General features: G+C 42.5%; 1 protein-coding gene across 4 annotated transcripts in view; it reads right to left on the minus strand.

The window, feature by feature from the left end:
* The window catches only part of insyn2ab (inhibitory synaptic factor 2Ab), a 41804-nt gene that overhangs the window by 9588 nt on the left and 17162 nt on the right, over nt 1–15054 (minus strand). For all 4 annotated transcript variants that reach the window (XM_058058818.1, XM_058058816.1, XM_058058817.1 and 1 more), the window contains one exon: nt 12288–12359. In XM_058058818.1, the coding sequence (XP_057914801.1) occupies nt 12288–12359 (72 nt within the window). The remainder of the gene's footprint in view (nt 1–12287; nt 12360–15054) is intronic.

Below are 15054 nucleotides of genomic sequence, written 5' to 3' on the forward strand. Positions count from 1 at the left end.
CCGGCACTCGCCCGAAGACAGCTGGGATAGGCTCCAGCGACCCTCATGAGGATAAGCGGTAGAAAATGAATGAATGAATATTAATAATAATAATAATAATAAGCATTTTGTCTATGTACTGTTTAAAGGACAAAGGTGGGGCCTATAAAAAACACACCTAAGTGCCTCTAATGTAAGCTAACATATGATGGATGGTTGATCGTACGATGAAAATCATACAATTTGAGACCCTGAGGGATTCCGTGTCATCATAAGCAACAAAAATCAAGAAATTCCACCTAAATGGAACATTCCTGCCACAAACAGATCACACATCTTTGGCCTTGGGTGACAATCTTTTGCTTTGTTAGTCTTTGTATACATTTGTGTCCGCACGTCAGTATCGCAGCGCCAACAAATATGCCCGGCAATTATTATGCAATTAATTCCTTGGCTGATGGCGGTACTTTACTGGATGCTGTGGACAAATGCCCAGGCAGGCGGCTGGAGACGACAGTGTTTACTGCAGGTGGTTTGGGGGTGCAGTATGGGGGACGGGGGGGGGGGGGGGGGGGGGGGGGGGTAGCAGGTGTTTGAGCAAACAATGGCACTGACTACTGTATATCTGAGATCACCTCCACACAGCAGCTGGAGATGTAGAAGCTTTTCCAGGACACTCGGAAAGGGAGATTAATCACCTGTTTAGCTATGCGGCCAAGTGTTTGTTTGTACTGCAATTGTATTTCCAGGGAGTGGGGAGTGGGGAGTTAACCCCCCCCCCAGAACCCCCCCGCCCGTACTTGTATTGCATTTGTTCACCAGCGTTCATCGGGCGGTCATATCTCCACCTTTTGATTTCCCCCCCCTCTAGTCATTTCACACTTGAAACTCTTCCACTTGATAGGACGAGTGGCTCAGCCCCCAACGGCGTCGTAGTAACCGCTCGATGAAATCGCCGCTATTTCCTCTCTTGACAGGTCGAAGTGAAAAAAGAAACTTCCCACAGGTTATGTAAATGCTATGCAGAAATGCTCCTTTTGTCATGTAAATGGGGAGCCGTCGGCATCTATTACATGGCTCTCTGCTTCACAAACACACAGGAAAAAAGCCAATCTCATTAATGAGAACAAAACAGGATGCACAAATCTCAACAATTGTTCACCAGAACCGCCTTCTCAGCTGTGGAACGCCGGGGCTAATGAGCTCCTTGCGTCTTCCGTCATATTTGCAACCCGGGCTGTATTTCTTTAAAACATGTCACTGTTTTTCAAAAGTTATTGTCTGCTTGTCGCCGTTTGGAGATTCGACAAAGTGTTCTTTGATGCAGATAATTATTTTTCCACGTGCGCTCGATGAGATGGCGATACCTGCAATGATGTAATCAAGCGTGTTGCATGCGGACTCAGCGGTAGGCCACTCGTGGGCTTTATCAAGCACTGCCTCTGCTAATATTATTATAAAGCCGTCTCTCCTTTATCGTGGCTGATTGGTTCCAGACCCGACTATGATACATTAATTAGAAGGATTGCTTTTTCATCAATAGTATAGTTTTGTTTGTTTGGATTCAGCCAAGCGGTGCATAGACATAGACATAGACTGTCTTTATTGTCATTGCACAATAACACAGCGAAACGCCGAAATGTCGTTGCCTGGCTCCTGTGAAATAATAAAAAAATGAAAAATGAAAATAAATAAATAAATAAAAATAATAAAAAATAAAAATAAAAAATAAAAGATAAAAAATAAAAATAAAAATAAAAATAAAAATAAAAATAAAAATAAAAATAAAAATAAAAATAAAAATAAAAATAAAAAATGTGGAGAATAAATAGATTACATCAAATATGAACAATGTACAGCATAAACAGTAATTTGTACAAATAATTGAAATAATTGGGCGGCACGGCGGTCTAGTGGTTAGCGCGCAGACCTCACAACTAGGAGACCAGGGTTCAATCCCCACCCTCGGCCATCTCTGTGTGGAGTTTGCATGTTCTCCCCGTGCATGCGTGGGTTTTCTCCGGGTACTCCGGTTTCCTCCCACATTCCAAAAACATGCTAGGTTAATTAGCATGACTCCAAATTGTCCATAGGTATGAATGTGAGTGTGAATGGTTGTTTGTCTATATGTGCCCTGTGATTGGCTGGCCACCAGTCCAGGGTGTACCCCGCCTCTCGCCCGAAGACAGCTGGGATAGGCTCCAGCACCCCCCGCGACCCTCGTGAGGAAAAGCGGTAGAAAATGAATGAATGAATTGAAATAATTTAGAATTGTATTGAGCGGAAGATACGTTGTGTTTTTTTGTTGATCCAGATCTGGAAAAAAACGAAAGAAACCGTGAATCTCAAATCTGATGGCCCCATGTTAATGGTGTTTAGGTTTCATAAGCGACTCAGGCGGTAGAGCAGGTCGGCAGTTCCGATTCAGTGCTGCCCCCCACTGGTGTAAGAACGTCAATTAATGTTTGGTGGTGGTCGGAGAGACTATATCGGTGCAAATTGGCAGCATCGTTTCCGTCAGACTACCCCGGGGCGGCTGTGGCTACTGATGTAGATTACCACCTCCGGTGAATGAATAATGGCTTCACTTTATTGTGAAGCGCTTTGTGGGTACCTCGGAAAGTGCTATAAAATTAAAAATCTGCTATTATTAAGTGACACGGGCCAGCGCTCCTGATTCTGCAGGCCCTGGGTCGATTGCATCGACATTGCAACACATCAAGACCGAAATCTGATGGTGTTAAAAAACCCCCAGCATACCAAAATGACGGACTCTTGGGAGTAAATTCATACAATTCCATGGAAACAGTACTGGAATTTAAATTTAAATGTAGGCTGAGAGATGCTAATGCTAGCGCTGATGACACACCGCCGTAATCAACAATATCAGAACCGCCCGAACGCCCTCCATCGCCGCATAGTAATTAAAGGAAATCCCTTCATAACCTTGAGATATCCGACAACTAATCTCTTATGCAAGTATTAGGAACCTCGCCTGGATCAAGTTTCCAATAAAACACTTTCTTCGCTTATGCAGTAGAAAATACTTTCTCGTCTCTCCCACTGTATTGACAGAGGCAGCAGACAAATACCACAACTGTCTCAATATCAATCGAGAGAAGGTGGAAAATGTCGATGAAATGACCTTTCCCGTCATTTATTTCCTGGCTCCCGCTCAAAATTACAGCACAGCATTATTTTCCTGATTCATCACCCGCACGGTTCCCCTCTTTTATTTTGCCATACAGACTACGCACCCTATTTATTTGCAGTGATTTACGATCGTCTGATGCAAGCGGGAAGGATGGAGGGGCTGCGGGGAGAGAGCTAAAGTCTGGATAAGACCCCGGTGACTCAGATTGAGCACCTTCGCTCGGCAGCTGCTGGAATCCTGATTGTATCGGACACGCGCTGTAGAAGTTGTAGTAGTGCTCTGAAATTACCGGGATACATCTCAGGGGCTTCTAATCTTTGTTATGGCAGCAACATGCGGTTCTTGTCCAACTTTCAGTAATAATTGATTTTTTTTCTTTTTTTTTTTTGGCGCGACCTGCTGTTGTAAAAGTGCGTCAGTCACACTGTGTTCTCTTCACCAGCTGCGGCCCAATCAGTGGCTTAACTCACCATGAATGAGCTTTTAAAATACTGCCGATGCAGGAAACGCGTCCAATAAATGATGAAAGAGTAACCCTGTGGTAATGGAACCGTTTGTTTTGGAGTATATTTAACAAAGTTACATTGAGGAACATCATACAGTAAACCTCGGATATATCGGATTCAATTGTTCCCAAAAAGAAAAAGTAATAAAATTCTAAAAAAGTAATAAAATTAAAAAATTTATAAAATTAAAAAATTAATAAAATTAATAAAATTAATAAAATTAGGTCTTTATAATGAATACATTATTTATACAGTAAACCTCGGATATATCAGATTCAATTGTTCCCAAAAAGAAAAAGTAATAAAATTCTAAAAAAGTAATAAAATTAAAAAATTAATAAAATAAAATAAATAAAATTAATAAAATTAATAAAAATTAGGTCTTCATAATGAATACATTATTTATACAGTAAACCTCGGATATATCGGATTCAATTGTTCCCAAAAAGAAAAAGTAATAAAATTCTAAAAAAGTAATAAAATTAATAAAATTAATAAAATTAATAAAATTAATAAAATAAAATTAATAAAATTAATAAAATTAATAAAATTAATAAAATTAATAAAATTAATAAAATTAATAAAAATTATGTCTTTATAATGAATACATTATTTATACAGTAAACCTCGGATATATCGGATTCAATTGTTCCCACTGGTTTTGTCCGATATAAGCGAAATCCGTTATATGCGTATACCGGAAAATGTCCGTTTTACGCATATATCGGATTTATATCCGGTATATGCGTTTTATCCGTTATAAAAAAGGCACTTCCTTGACTATGTTTCCAATGTACCTGGACGCGCAGGCAACGCTGCAAACGCTGCAAATGACGTCGTATAGCGGCGTGTCACGATTCGGCGAATCGGAGCGCCACGATGCGGCCATCCGATATATGCGAGGGAAATTTAATGGAAATGCATTGGAACGGGACTGGAGATTTTGTCCGAAATAGGCGAAATCCGTTATAAAAAATCCGATATATGCAATGAATTTTTATTGGAAATGCATTACAGAAAAATCGGTTCTTTTTTTATCTGTCCGTTGTGAGCGAATTTCCGATATATCCGAGTCCGATATATCCGAGGTTTACTGTAGTTAAGTCATCATAGTTTGGTGAAAATCACTGAAACCACCCAATGTTCGACTGCCCATTTATAAAGATACAAAACGGCTAAAAACAAACTCTTTCTTCCTAGTGACAGTTGAGAGTGTAAAGTTTCTTTACATCGTTTCAATGTTTATGTCGTCCTAAAACTCAATATTCTGTGGGTCTTGAAAGTTCAGCATAAATACCCCCCAAAAATCTGGTAGTATGGGGCTGAGTTTTTGTATTTTGCTTTCACTTATTGCGGTCAGGTCAAGTCTGGAACCATACATTCATTTTCTACTGGGTGCTGGAGCCTATCCCAGCTGTCTTCGAGCGAGAGGCGGCGTACACCCTGGACTGGTGGGTCAGCCAATCACAGGGCACATATAGACAAACAACCATTCACACGCTCGCTGACAATTTGGAGTTGCTAATTAACCTAGCATGTTTTTGGAATGTGGGAGGAAACCGAAGAGAACATGCAAACTCCACACAGAGGTGGCCGAGGGTGGAATCGAACTTCAATCTCCTAGCTGTGTGGCCTGTGCGCTAACCACTCGATCGCCGTGCAGCCAAGTCTGGAACCAATTAACAGCAATAAACGAGGAACAATGTTAGCATACGTAAAAAAATTGGGCATTTACAATACGGTAATACAATATTACAATACAATACAGTAATATTACATTTTCAGCGGTAGTCTGTAGTGTTCTGCGGTTTCTTTTTGGTGGTTTGTAGTTCTCTCGAGTTTGTTTTGATAGAGAAAATAAGAAACTTTATAGAAATCAAGAAATAACTCATAGCAAAACAAGAAGGTGGTGTCCATGTGGGGCATTTCGGCCATGTCTTTGGCAACAATCGAGTCTACAACCAAGGTAAAAGTGAATTTACTTGACTTCTTATGGAAAAAAGACTTGTTTAGAGTAAAACCGGCAACCATGAGTTTGGGGGACGACCAATCTACCACGTGAGCCACATCAGCCTGTGGAATAAGTGTATAGATGAGGGTCACTCATATTTAATTCACCCATTCGTTTACAAATTAAATGCAGACTGAATGTTGCAATTTCATATTTAATATTCAAGGATGGAACCAATAACCATCCAGTTGGGAAGCAACCCAAAAATTGAGTAGATATTGATCGCAATGCTTCGGTACGGGCCTGTCACCATCAGTTAGCCTCGAAGGGTTTGTGCTGAAGAATACTAAAAAAGTATTGAGAAGAATTCAAAGCGTCTCATCATGCATTGGCAGAGATGGCGAGGACGTGGCAGATGGCCTCGGCGTGCCAGCTATGTTCAACGACTCTTAAAAAAAAAAACAAAAACAAAAAAAAAACAGTTGGAGCAGCTGAAATCGGCAACTATTTAACGATACACGCCGCATATGAAACCATCATCTCTCACTTTACTAGCATTTGGCTAATGCCGTGCAACTTCATTGTGTTTTTATGGCCTTGCGGCATCTTGTGGTTTTTAGTGGCAGTCGGTGCCATTTGTTCACTTGGTCAATTAAGTCGCTTCGGAGTTTGCACTCTTTTGCTTCTCCTCATTAGAAAATCTTACCCAGTGCTCTAGTAACACGGCGATGTAGGCTGCGGTGGCACAGCCCAAAGCCGGACCTCATATCGCCCAAATGGCTCATATGGACTTTTATTGATGTTTTATAAAGAGTCTTCTCATGCCAAATTAATTAGGGCCTACAGAAGTCATGCTTGCACCAACGGCAGCAAAGGGTAGCAAATTAACATTTTGGCGGGTGGTCGGGTTTGTCTGTTTGAAGTATAAACGTACTACGGCAAGCACATTGACCCTGCTGCATCTATCACTGTAGACCACTCAAATAATGTTAGTTATTTAGTCGATAAGTGCTCCTACATGCAGTACTGTCTCCGGTCTACAGGGGGAAACAGCGAGGCATACGTGTCACAATGAAGCAGTCGTAGAAGAAGATGGCTAGCATTTACCCATACGGTATATGGTGCTATCAACTCTTAAAAAAAGAAAGAAACAAACAAAATTTGAATGATTTTTTAAATGAAATTAGATTTTTAATTAAAAAAAACTTTGGACTTAAAGGAAAACTGCACTTTTTTGGGGGGGAAATTTTGCCCCTCAACCACAATCCATATGTGAGACATAAACACGTCTTTCTCTTTAGTGCGTTCTAGAACTGCTAGCATGAGGCAGCTAATAATAATAATAATAAAATAATAATAAAATAATAATGCAGTTAATGGGATTCACCTATTCCGCCTTATAAAGCCCTCTAAAAACGCCCCGATAACATTTTATGGTTTTATATACATGCTGTGACTATGTAATATCAGACACATTTATTAAAAACATTTCATATTTGAGAGTATTTTGTCATATTTTGGTCATTTTAAGCATAAGCTGAACTTCCTGGGCACACTGATTTCACAGACTGTGACACTACGCCAATAAAGTACCGTATTTTCCGGATTATAAGTCGCACTTTTTTTTTTCATAGGTTGGCTGTTCCTGCGACTTATACTCCAGAGCGACTTATAAATGATATCACGTTTATTTTTTGTGTAGCTGAATAAGCATTGTGTTAGCATATCTTACACCTATTCAGCCTGTTCTCTATTCTTTTATTGTTAGAACTTGCCTTCCAAGAGGACGTAATGTCTGTTTTGGTCATGTAGTTCAAATAAATTACGCGCAAAAAAATGTGACTTATACTCCAGTGCGACTTACTATAGTCCAGAAAATACGGTAGTTCTTCAGTGTTAGCTTCTACAATAACAATGTCGCCGTAGTTTAGTTAATATGCGGGTCACGTTATGTAAATTTTTAGTTTTTTTTAGACGGCTTCATAGCAGAATAGGCGCATAATATTATGTGCATTGTTAGCCGCCTTGTGCTAGCTAACAATGAAAAGAGAAAAAGCCGCGTGTTAATGTTTCACATAAGGATTGCGGATGATGGGGATTTGTTTTTGTTTTTTTAAAGCGCAGTTAGCTTGCTGCAGTACAAGGTAACACAAGTTTGTGAACATTGACAAAGGCGGTTTTTAAACTCTACCATCTGGCCCCTGGACAGATGTAATTAAGGACCCCTGACGGATGTAGATGATCTTTGACTACAGTTTTTGCCGTAGGCCATCTTTACAAAAAAAGCAAAGGCTTCCTTTTCCAGAGAGGATCTTTGAGTAGCGTTTTCTGCAGTCTGTTGATCTTAGCGACTTGCCAGGTTGATTTTACGACTCTATATATGACCAAAATGTCCATCCATCTACTTTCTGGGTATGCTGGAGCCTATGCCAGAGATGCCCAAGCGGAGATTGGAACCCACAACTTCCTAATCGCTTGACTGTGTGGCCAACGTCGGCCAAAATATGAGCATATAAAATAAGAATAACAGTGAAAGGGGTCCGTCTCGAGTCCTTAACGGTTTGAAAATATTGCCCCCCAGAAGAGCTGAATATTCCCTCACCGGAATGACTTCCGCATATTGGGTCAAAAAGGCTTCTTCGGTGTACGGCTGTTCCATTTCAGCCCAGATGTAGAAGATGCAGCACCTCTTCACCCTCTCTTTTCCTTATCTTGCTGCAGGAAATTACATTTTAAAGATGGAGAGGCTACTGTTTTATAGAACAATGCATCATACTAAGGCTTGTTTCTAATATTTTGGAGACCTCGCTTTGCTGAAATATGATCAAGATCTCTCATTACAAGGCAGTACCAACCCCCGATAATCAAGTACAGTAATTAATAGCTCTCTGACAGCGTTAATTGAACATACTATTTGTCAGAGCGGGCATTAGCACATGATAAACATCCCGCGCAACGAGATATGAAATACTAAATATTCATCTCTGGAGTTGTACTGTGGTCTTTTTTTTTTCCCCTCCGTTTTCTTTTGTGTTCCAAATAAACCTCAATCTAGGTCAGCGAGAGAAACACTTGCGTTCATCGAGTGGGGAGAGAGGAAATAGCTTATTAAAATGTATGGAGATGAAGAGGAAAATCTTTGCGACAACCACTTTCTATGCTAAAACATGCTAACCTGCGATTCCCTGTAGTACTACTACCGTATCTTTTGTTGCTTTTCAAAATCGTTTTTCCCAAGCATCCGTGACGTACAGACACGATATATAAAAGCAATGTATTCTCCCAAAAAAGACGCTGACTCCAATTTCTTTGGTATTATTGCCAAGACAAATAGCACATGTGGCCCAAAACCCGGTTTGCACGTAATAACTGCTCATTCACGGGGACTCACATTCACACCTATGCACAAGTCAGTATCCAATTAGCCGAAGAAGCATGTTTGCGAACTGTGGGAGGAAAACTGGAGTACTGGGAGTAGTACAGTAAACCTCGGATTTATCGGACTCGGATATATCGGAAATTCGCTCACAACGGACAGATAAAAAAGAACCGATTTTTCTGTAATGCATTTCCAATAAAAATTCATTGCATATGTCGGATTTCGCCTATTTCGGACAAAATCTCCAGTCCCGTTCCAATGCATTTCCATTAAATTTCCCTCGCATATATCGGATGGCCGCATCGTGGCGCTCCGATTCGCCGAATCGTGACAGGCCGCTATACGACGTCATTTGCAGCGTTTGCAGCGTTGCCTGCGCGTCCAGGTACATTGGAAACATAGTCAAGGAAGTGCCTTTTTATAACGGATAAAATCCGATTTACGCATATACCGGATATAAATCCGATATATGCGTAAACCGGACATTTTCCTGTATACCCATATAACGGATTTCGTTTATATCGGACAAAACAATTGAATCCGATATATCCGAGGTTTACTGTAGTGTTTTCTTCTACCTAATTATGCATTTTTGGCCTTGTGCGACTTATACTCCAGAGCGACTTATAGTCCAGAAAATACGGTAGTTCTTCAGTGTTAGCTTCTACAATAACAATGTTGCCATAGCTTAGTTAATATTCGGGTCACGTTACGTAAATGACACATTCTTGGTGTTATGCACAAGTCAGTATCCAATTAGCCGAAGAAGCATGTTTGCGGACTGTGGGGAGGAAAACTGGAGTACTGGGAGTAGTACAGTAAACCTCGGATATATCGGAAATTCGCTCACAGCGGACAGATAAAAAAGAACCGATTTTTCTGTAATGCATTTCCAATAAAAATTCATTGCATATATCGGATTTTTTTATAACGGATTTCGCCTATTTCGGACAAAATCTCCAGTCCCGTTCCAATGCATTTCCATTAAATTTCCCTCGCATATATCGGATGGCCGCATCGTGGCGCTCCGATTCGCCGAATCGTGACAGGCCGCTATACGACGTCATTTGCGGCGTTTGCAGCGTTGCCTGCGCGTCCAGGTACATTGGAAACATAGTCAAGGAAGTGCCTTTTTTATAACGGATAAAATCCCATTTACGCATATACCGGATATAAATCCGATATATGCGTAAAACGGACATTTTCCGGTATACGCATATAACGGATTTCGCTTATATCGGACAAAACCAGTGGGAACAATTGAATCCGATATATCCGAGGTTTACTGTAGTGTTTTCTTCTACCTAATTATGCATATTTGACCTTGTGCGACTTATACTCTGGAGCGACTTATAGTCCAGAAAATACGGTAGTTCTTCAGTGTTAGCTTCTACAATAACAATGTTGCCATAGCTTAGTTAATATGCGGGTCACGTTACGTAAATGACACATTCTTGGTGTTATGCACAAGTCAGTATCCAATTAGCCGAAGAAGCATGTTTGCGGACTGTGGGAGGAAAACTGGAGTACTGGGAGTAGTACAGTAAACCTCGGATATATCGGAAATTCGCTCACAGCGGACAGATAAAAAAGAACCAATTTTTCTGTAATGCATTTCCAATAAAAATTCATTGCATATATCGGATTTTTTATAACGGATTTTGCCTATTTCGGACAAAATCTCCAGTCCCGTTCCAATGCATTTCCATTAAATTTCCCTCGCATATATCGGATGGCCGCATCGTGGCGCTCCGATTCGCCGAATCGTGACAGGCCGCTATACGACGTCATTTGCAGCGTTTGCAGCGTTGCCTGCGCGTCCAGGTACATTGGAAACATAGTCAAGGAAGTGCCTTTTTTATAACGGATAAAATCCCATTTACGCATATACCGGATATAAATCCGATATATGCGTAAAACGGACATTTTCCGGTATACGCATATAACGGATTTCGCTTATATCGGACAAAACAATTGAATCCGATATATCCGAGGTTTACTGTAGTGTTTTCTTCGACCTAATTATGCATTTTTGGCCTTGTGCGACTTATACTCTGGAGCGACTTATAGTCCAGAAAATACGGTAGTTCTTCAGTGTTAGCTTCTACAATAACAATGTTGCCATAGCTTAGTTAATATTCGGGTCACGTTACGTAAATGACACATTCTTGGTGTTATGCACAAGTCAGTATCCAATTAGCCGAAGAAGCATGTTTGCGGACTGCGGGAGGAAAACTGGAGTACCGGGAGTAAGACTCACACAAGCACACACAGGAAGGTTGGAAGGTATTTTTGGTCATTCAAACGCAAAACACGGAACCACGTGGCTTCGATAACACTAATACTGACCGATTCACTGTCATTGTTCTGGAGGTCATAGTTACAGAAAGTTAATGGTCGGGATCTTACGGGAGGTTAGCGTTCTTCTCATCAAAGATTAAAGATTATCTTTCTGACAGGAGCGTTCTGCTTCGTCATTAAATCTGACCTTTATTCATTCTCACATTTTATCAACGTTTGGGATCAAATATGAGGTGAAAGAAAAATGGCGTGGTACAAAGTCAGCACATGTACATTACTACGGTGCTTTCAAGGCCGTCAAACAAAGTGGGACAGGTCGAAAAAAAAACACCTGTTGGATTTCTAACTTTATATTATTTTTTTAAATAAAATAATGGCCCATATTTCCAAAACTGCATTTACAAATTAATTTTTAAAAGTATATACTCAGTGTTGGGCACGTTACTTTAAAAAAGTAATTAGTTATCGTTACTAGTTCATTCATTCATTTTCTACCGCTTATCCTCACAAGGGGGAGCTGCTGGAGCCTATCCCAGCTGTCATCGGGCGAGAGGCGGGGTCCACCCTTGACTGGTGGCGAGCCAATCACAGGGCACATATAGACAAACAACCATTCACACTCACATTCATACCTATGGACAATTTGGAGTCGCTAATTAACCTAGCATGTTTTTGGAATGTGGGAGGAAACCGGAGTTTTTAAGAACCTACTGTAAAAAAAACACCAATCAAAGATCTTCTATATGACAAGAACTCACTGCTGTTATTGAAGCCAAAGTGGGAAAAACAGCTTTGTACAAACGTTAATCAAAGATCTTTACGACAGAGAGTTTTCCCGCAACTTCTATTTAGTCATTCATGTGCCAGATATGGCCCGCGGCCGCCAGTTGAGTATCCCGGACATGACGCAATCTTAATCAAGCCCACAACAGAAAAGCTCTGCACCGAAGTGACTCGTGAGTAAAGGCGGCATGAAATGCAGAATTAATGACGCACACCTGCAGAGCAGGAACCCACCTGTAAATGATGCATGCGCTGTTCCGACAAGTGTCGCAATTGGCCGTGTCTTGTCCCGTTCGGTAGGTGAGCCTGTACAATCAAAACAAAAAAAAAAAGAGAAAGAGAAAGACAAGATGAAGGAAAGATTTAAGCGGTACCAAGTGTGGGCTATCGGCTAGCAGCCAAATTTAGTCGGGGGTTGTTTATTCCCAGTCTCCAATCTGCTCAGATTTCCTTAATCAAGTGTGTCGACTTGCTGATTCTACATGATCAGATTACCTGTCGCGCTCCGTGACGCCGCCGCAGTGGCGGAATGCAGCATGAATCAAGTGTAAGGAGGAATCATTCATTCATTCATTCATTTTCTACCGCTTTTTCCTCACGAGGGTCGCGGGGGGTGCTGGAGCCTATCCCAGCTGTCTTCGGGCGTAAGGCGGGGTACACCCTGGACTGGTGGCCAGCCAATCACAGGGCACATATAGACAAACAACCATTCACACTCACATTCATACCTATGGACAATTTGGAGTCGCCAATTAACCTAGCATGTTTTTGGAATGTGGGTGGAATCGAACGCGATCCGCCGTGCAGCCCTTTAGATTGCTATATATTGTCATATATTTTGAATATTTTTTTCAAAGGTTTTCTCGGAAGTAATGTTAATCTTAGGGCTGCACGGCGGTTGAGTGGTTAGCGCGCAGACCTCACAGCTAGGAAACCCGAGTTCAATCCCACCCTCGGTTATCTCTGTGTGGAATTTGCATGTTCTCCCCGTGCATGCGTGGGTTTTCTCCGGGTACTCCGGTTTCCTCCCACATTCCAAAAACATGCTAGGTTAATTAGCGACTCCAAATTGTCCATAGGTGCGGCACGGCTGTCTAGTGGTTAGCGCGCAGACCTCACAGCTAGGAGACCAGGGTTCAATTCCACCCTCGGGCATCTCTGTGTGGAGTTAGCATGTTCTCCCCGTGCATGCGTGGGTTTTCTCCGGGTACTCCGGTTTCCTCCCACATTCCAAAAACATGCTAGGTTAATTAGCGACTCCAAATTGTCCATAGGTATGAATGTGAGTGTGAATGGTTGTTTGTCTATATGTGCCCTGTGATTGGCTGGCGACCAGTCTAGGGTGTACCCCGCCTCTCGCCCGCAGACAGCTGGGATAGGCTTCAGCACCCCCCCCCGACCCTCGTGAGGAAAAAGCGGTAGAAAATGAATGAATGAATGAAATTGTCCATAGGTATGAACGTGAGTGTGAATGGTTGTTTGTCTATATGTGCCCTGTGATTGGCTGGCTACCAATCCAGGGTCTCGCCCTAAGACAGCTGGGATAGGCTCCAGCACCCACAGCAACCCTCATGAGGATAAGCGGTAGAAAATGAATGAATATTAATCTTTCATTCTTTGAGACCCAATGTGGTGTACGGTCCCATGAACCCTCATTGTTAGTCTATATGTGTCTTTGTTTTTGGAATGTGGGAGGAAACCGGAGTACCCGGAGAAAACCCACGCATGCACGGGGAGAACATGCAAACTCCACACAGAGATGCCCGAGGGTGGGATTGAACCCTGGTCTCCTAGCTGTGAGATCTGCACGCTAACCCCTAGACCACCGTGCCGCCCAAGGAGGAATCAATATACCCTTATACATTCTGCTCATCGTTTTTCAGCTCTTATGCAATTCAATTGGCCGGGTTTGAGATTGAGAGCGCCACCCCCCCCCCGGGGGTTCACTTTTAAGTTGCGTGTAAGAACATCGAACATTACAATCCCCCAAGACGCTTGTACTACTGCTGCATCGGTGCACCTAAAGAATCTGTGAGCGTCTGCTTCATGAACTTGCCCCCCCCCCACACACACACACACATCACACTTGCAGTGTCGCAGCTTTGCAGGAGCAGATTGCGTCGTGAGAGCGACGACGGGAGGGGTCTCGCGTCTCGGCTCGCACGTGTAATTGGCTGCTGTCACGGTAGCCCCTCGCCCTGACGGACGACATGCGGAGGGAGCCGAAAAACCTCGGCGCTTCACTTCACCGCAGCGACCGAGCGAGAGGTGACCTTAGGCCACTCGAGTGCAGCTGCTGATGGGAGCTCAAGGTCGCCGGGGTGGGTTCATCCACCCTGCCCCCCTTGCTCTCATGGAGGAGAGCAACCTGGAGGAGTGTCTTGTTATCGCTGTCTTTTAATTGGCGGGGATTCGCTCTGATGATCAAAGCTCATGATCCTATATTCGTAGTTACCAACGTGTAAATAGCACATTTCTATTTCGGGGTGGAATATACACCACTGCTGTTAAATCAGACAGTGACACACACAAAATGTGTGTGAGGGAGAAGATGGAGAGGGGGACGGGGACGGGGGGGGGTTCTCTTCTGAAAGTCATTCCTCTAAGCTGACTGCTGGCATAAATCCAGCGCTGTGTTGTTTGCCCACGTCAGCCGTCCTGGGAGATGTCCTGGCCTCTCGTCTGCTTCACTGTCCACGTACCCTTGCTTGCCCCCGATGCCCTGAATGCTGCACGCTATTTAACCTGGATGCCTGCAGAGGTAATGTGGGGAAGATCACAGAAGCTAATGCTCAGATAACTACATCACTTGCATGTATAATGATAAGCCATCCATTTTCTGGACGGCTTGTCCTTATTAGGGTCACGGGTGAGCTGGAGAGGGGTGGGGTTGGGTGGGGTGGGGTACACCGAGGAGACATATAGACTAACAATGAGGGTTCATGGGACCGTACACCACATTGGGTCTCAGAGAATGAAAGATTAATATTCATTCATTTTC

Source organism: Doryrhamphus excisus, chromosome 20, assembly GCF_030265055.1.
Source record: "Doryrhamphus excisus isolate RoL2022-K1 chromosome 20, RoL_Dexc_1.0, whole genome shotgun sequence".
Lineage (NCBI taxonomy): Eukaryota > Metazoa > Chordata > Actinopteri > Syngnathiformes > Syngnathidae > Doryrhamphus > Doryrhamphus excisus.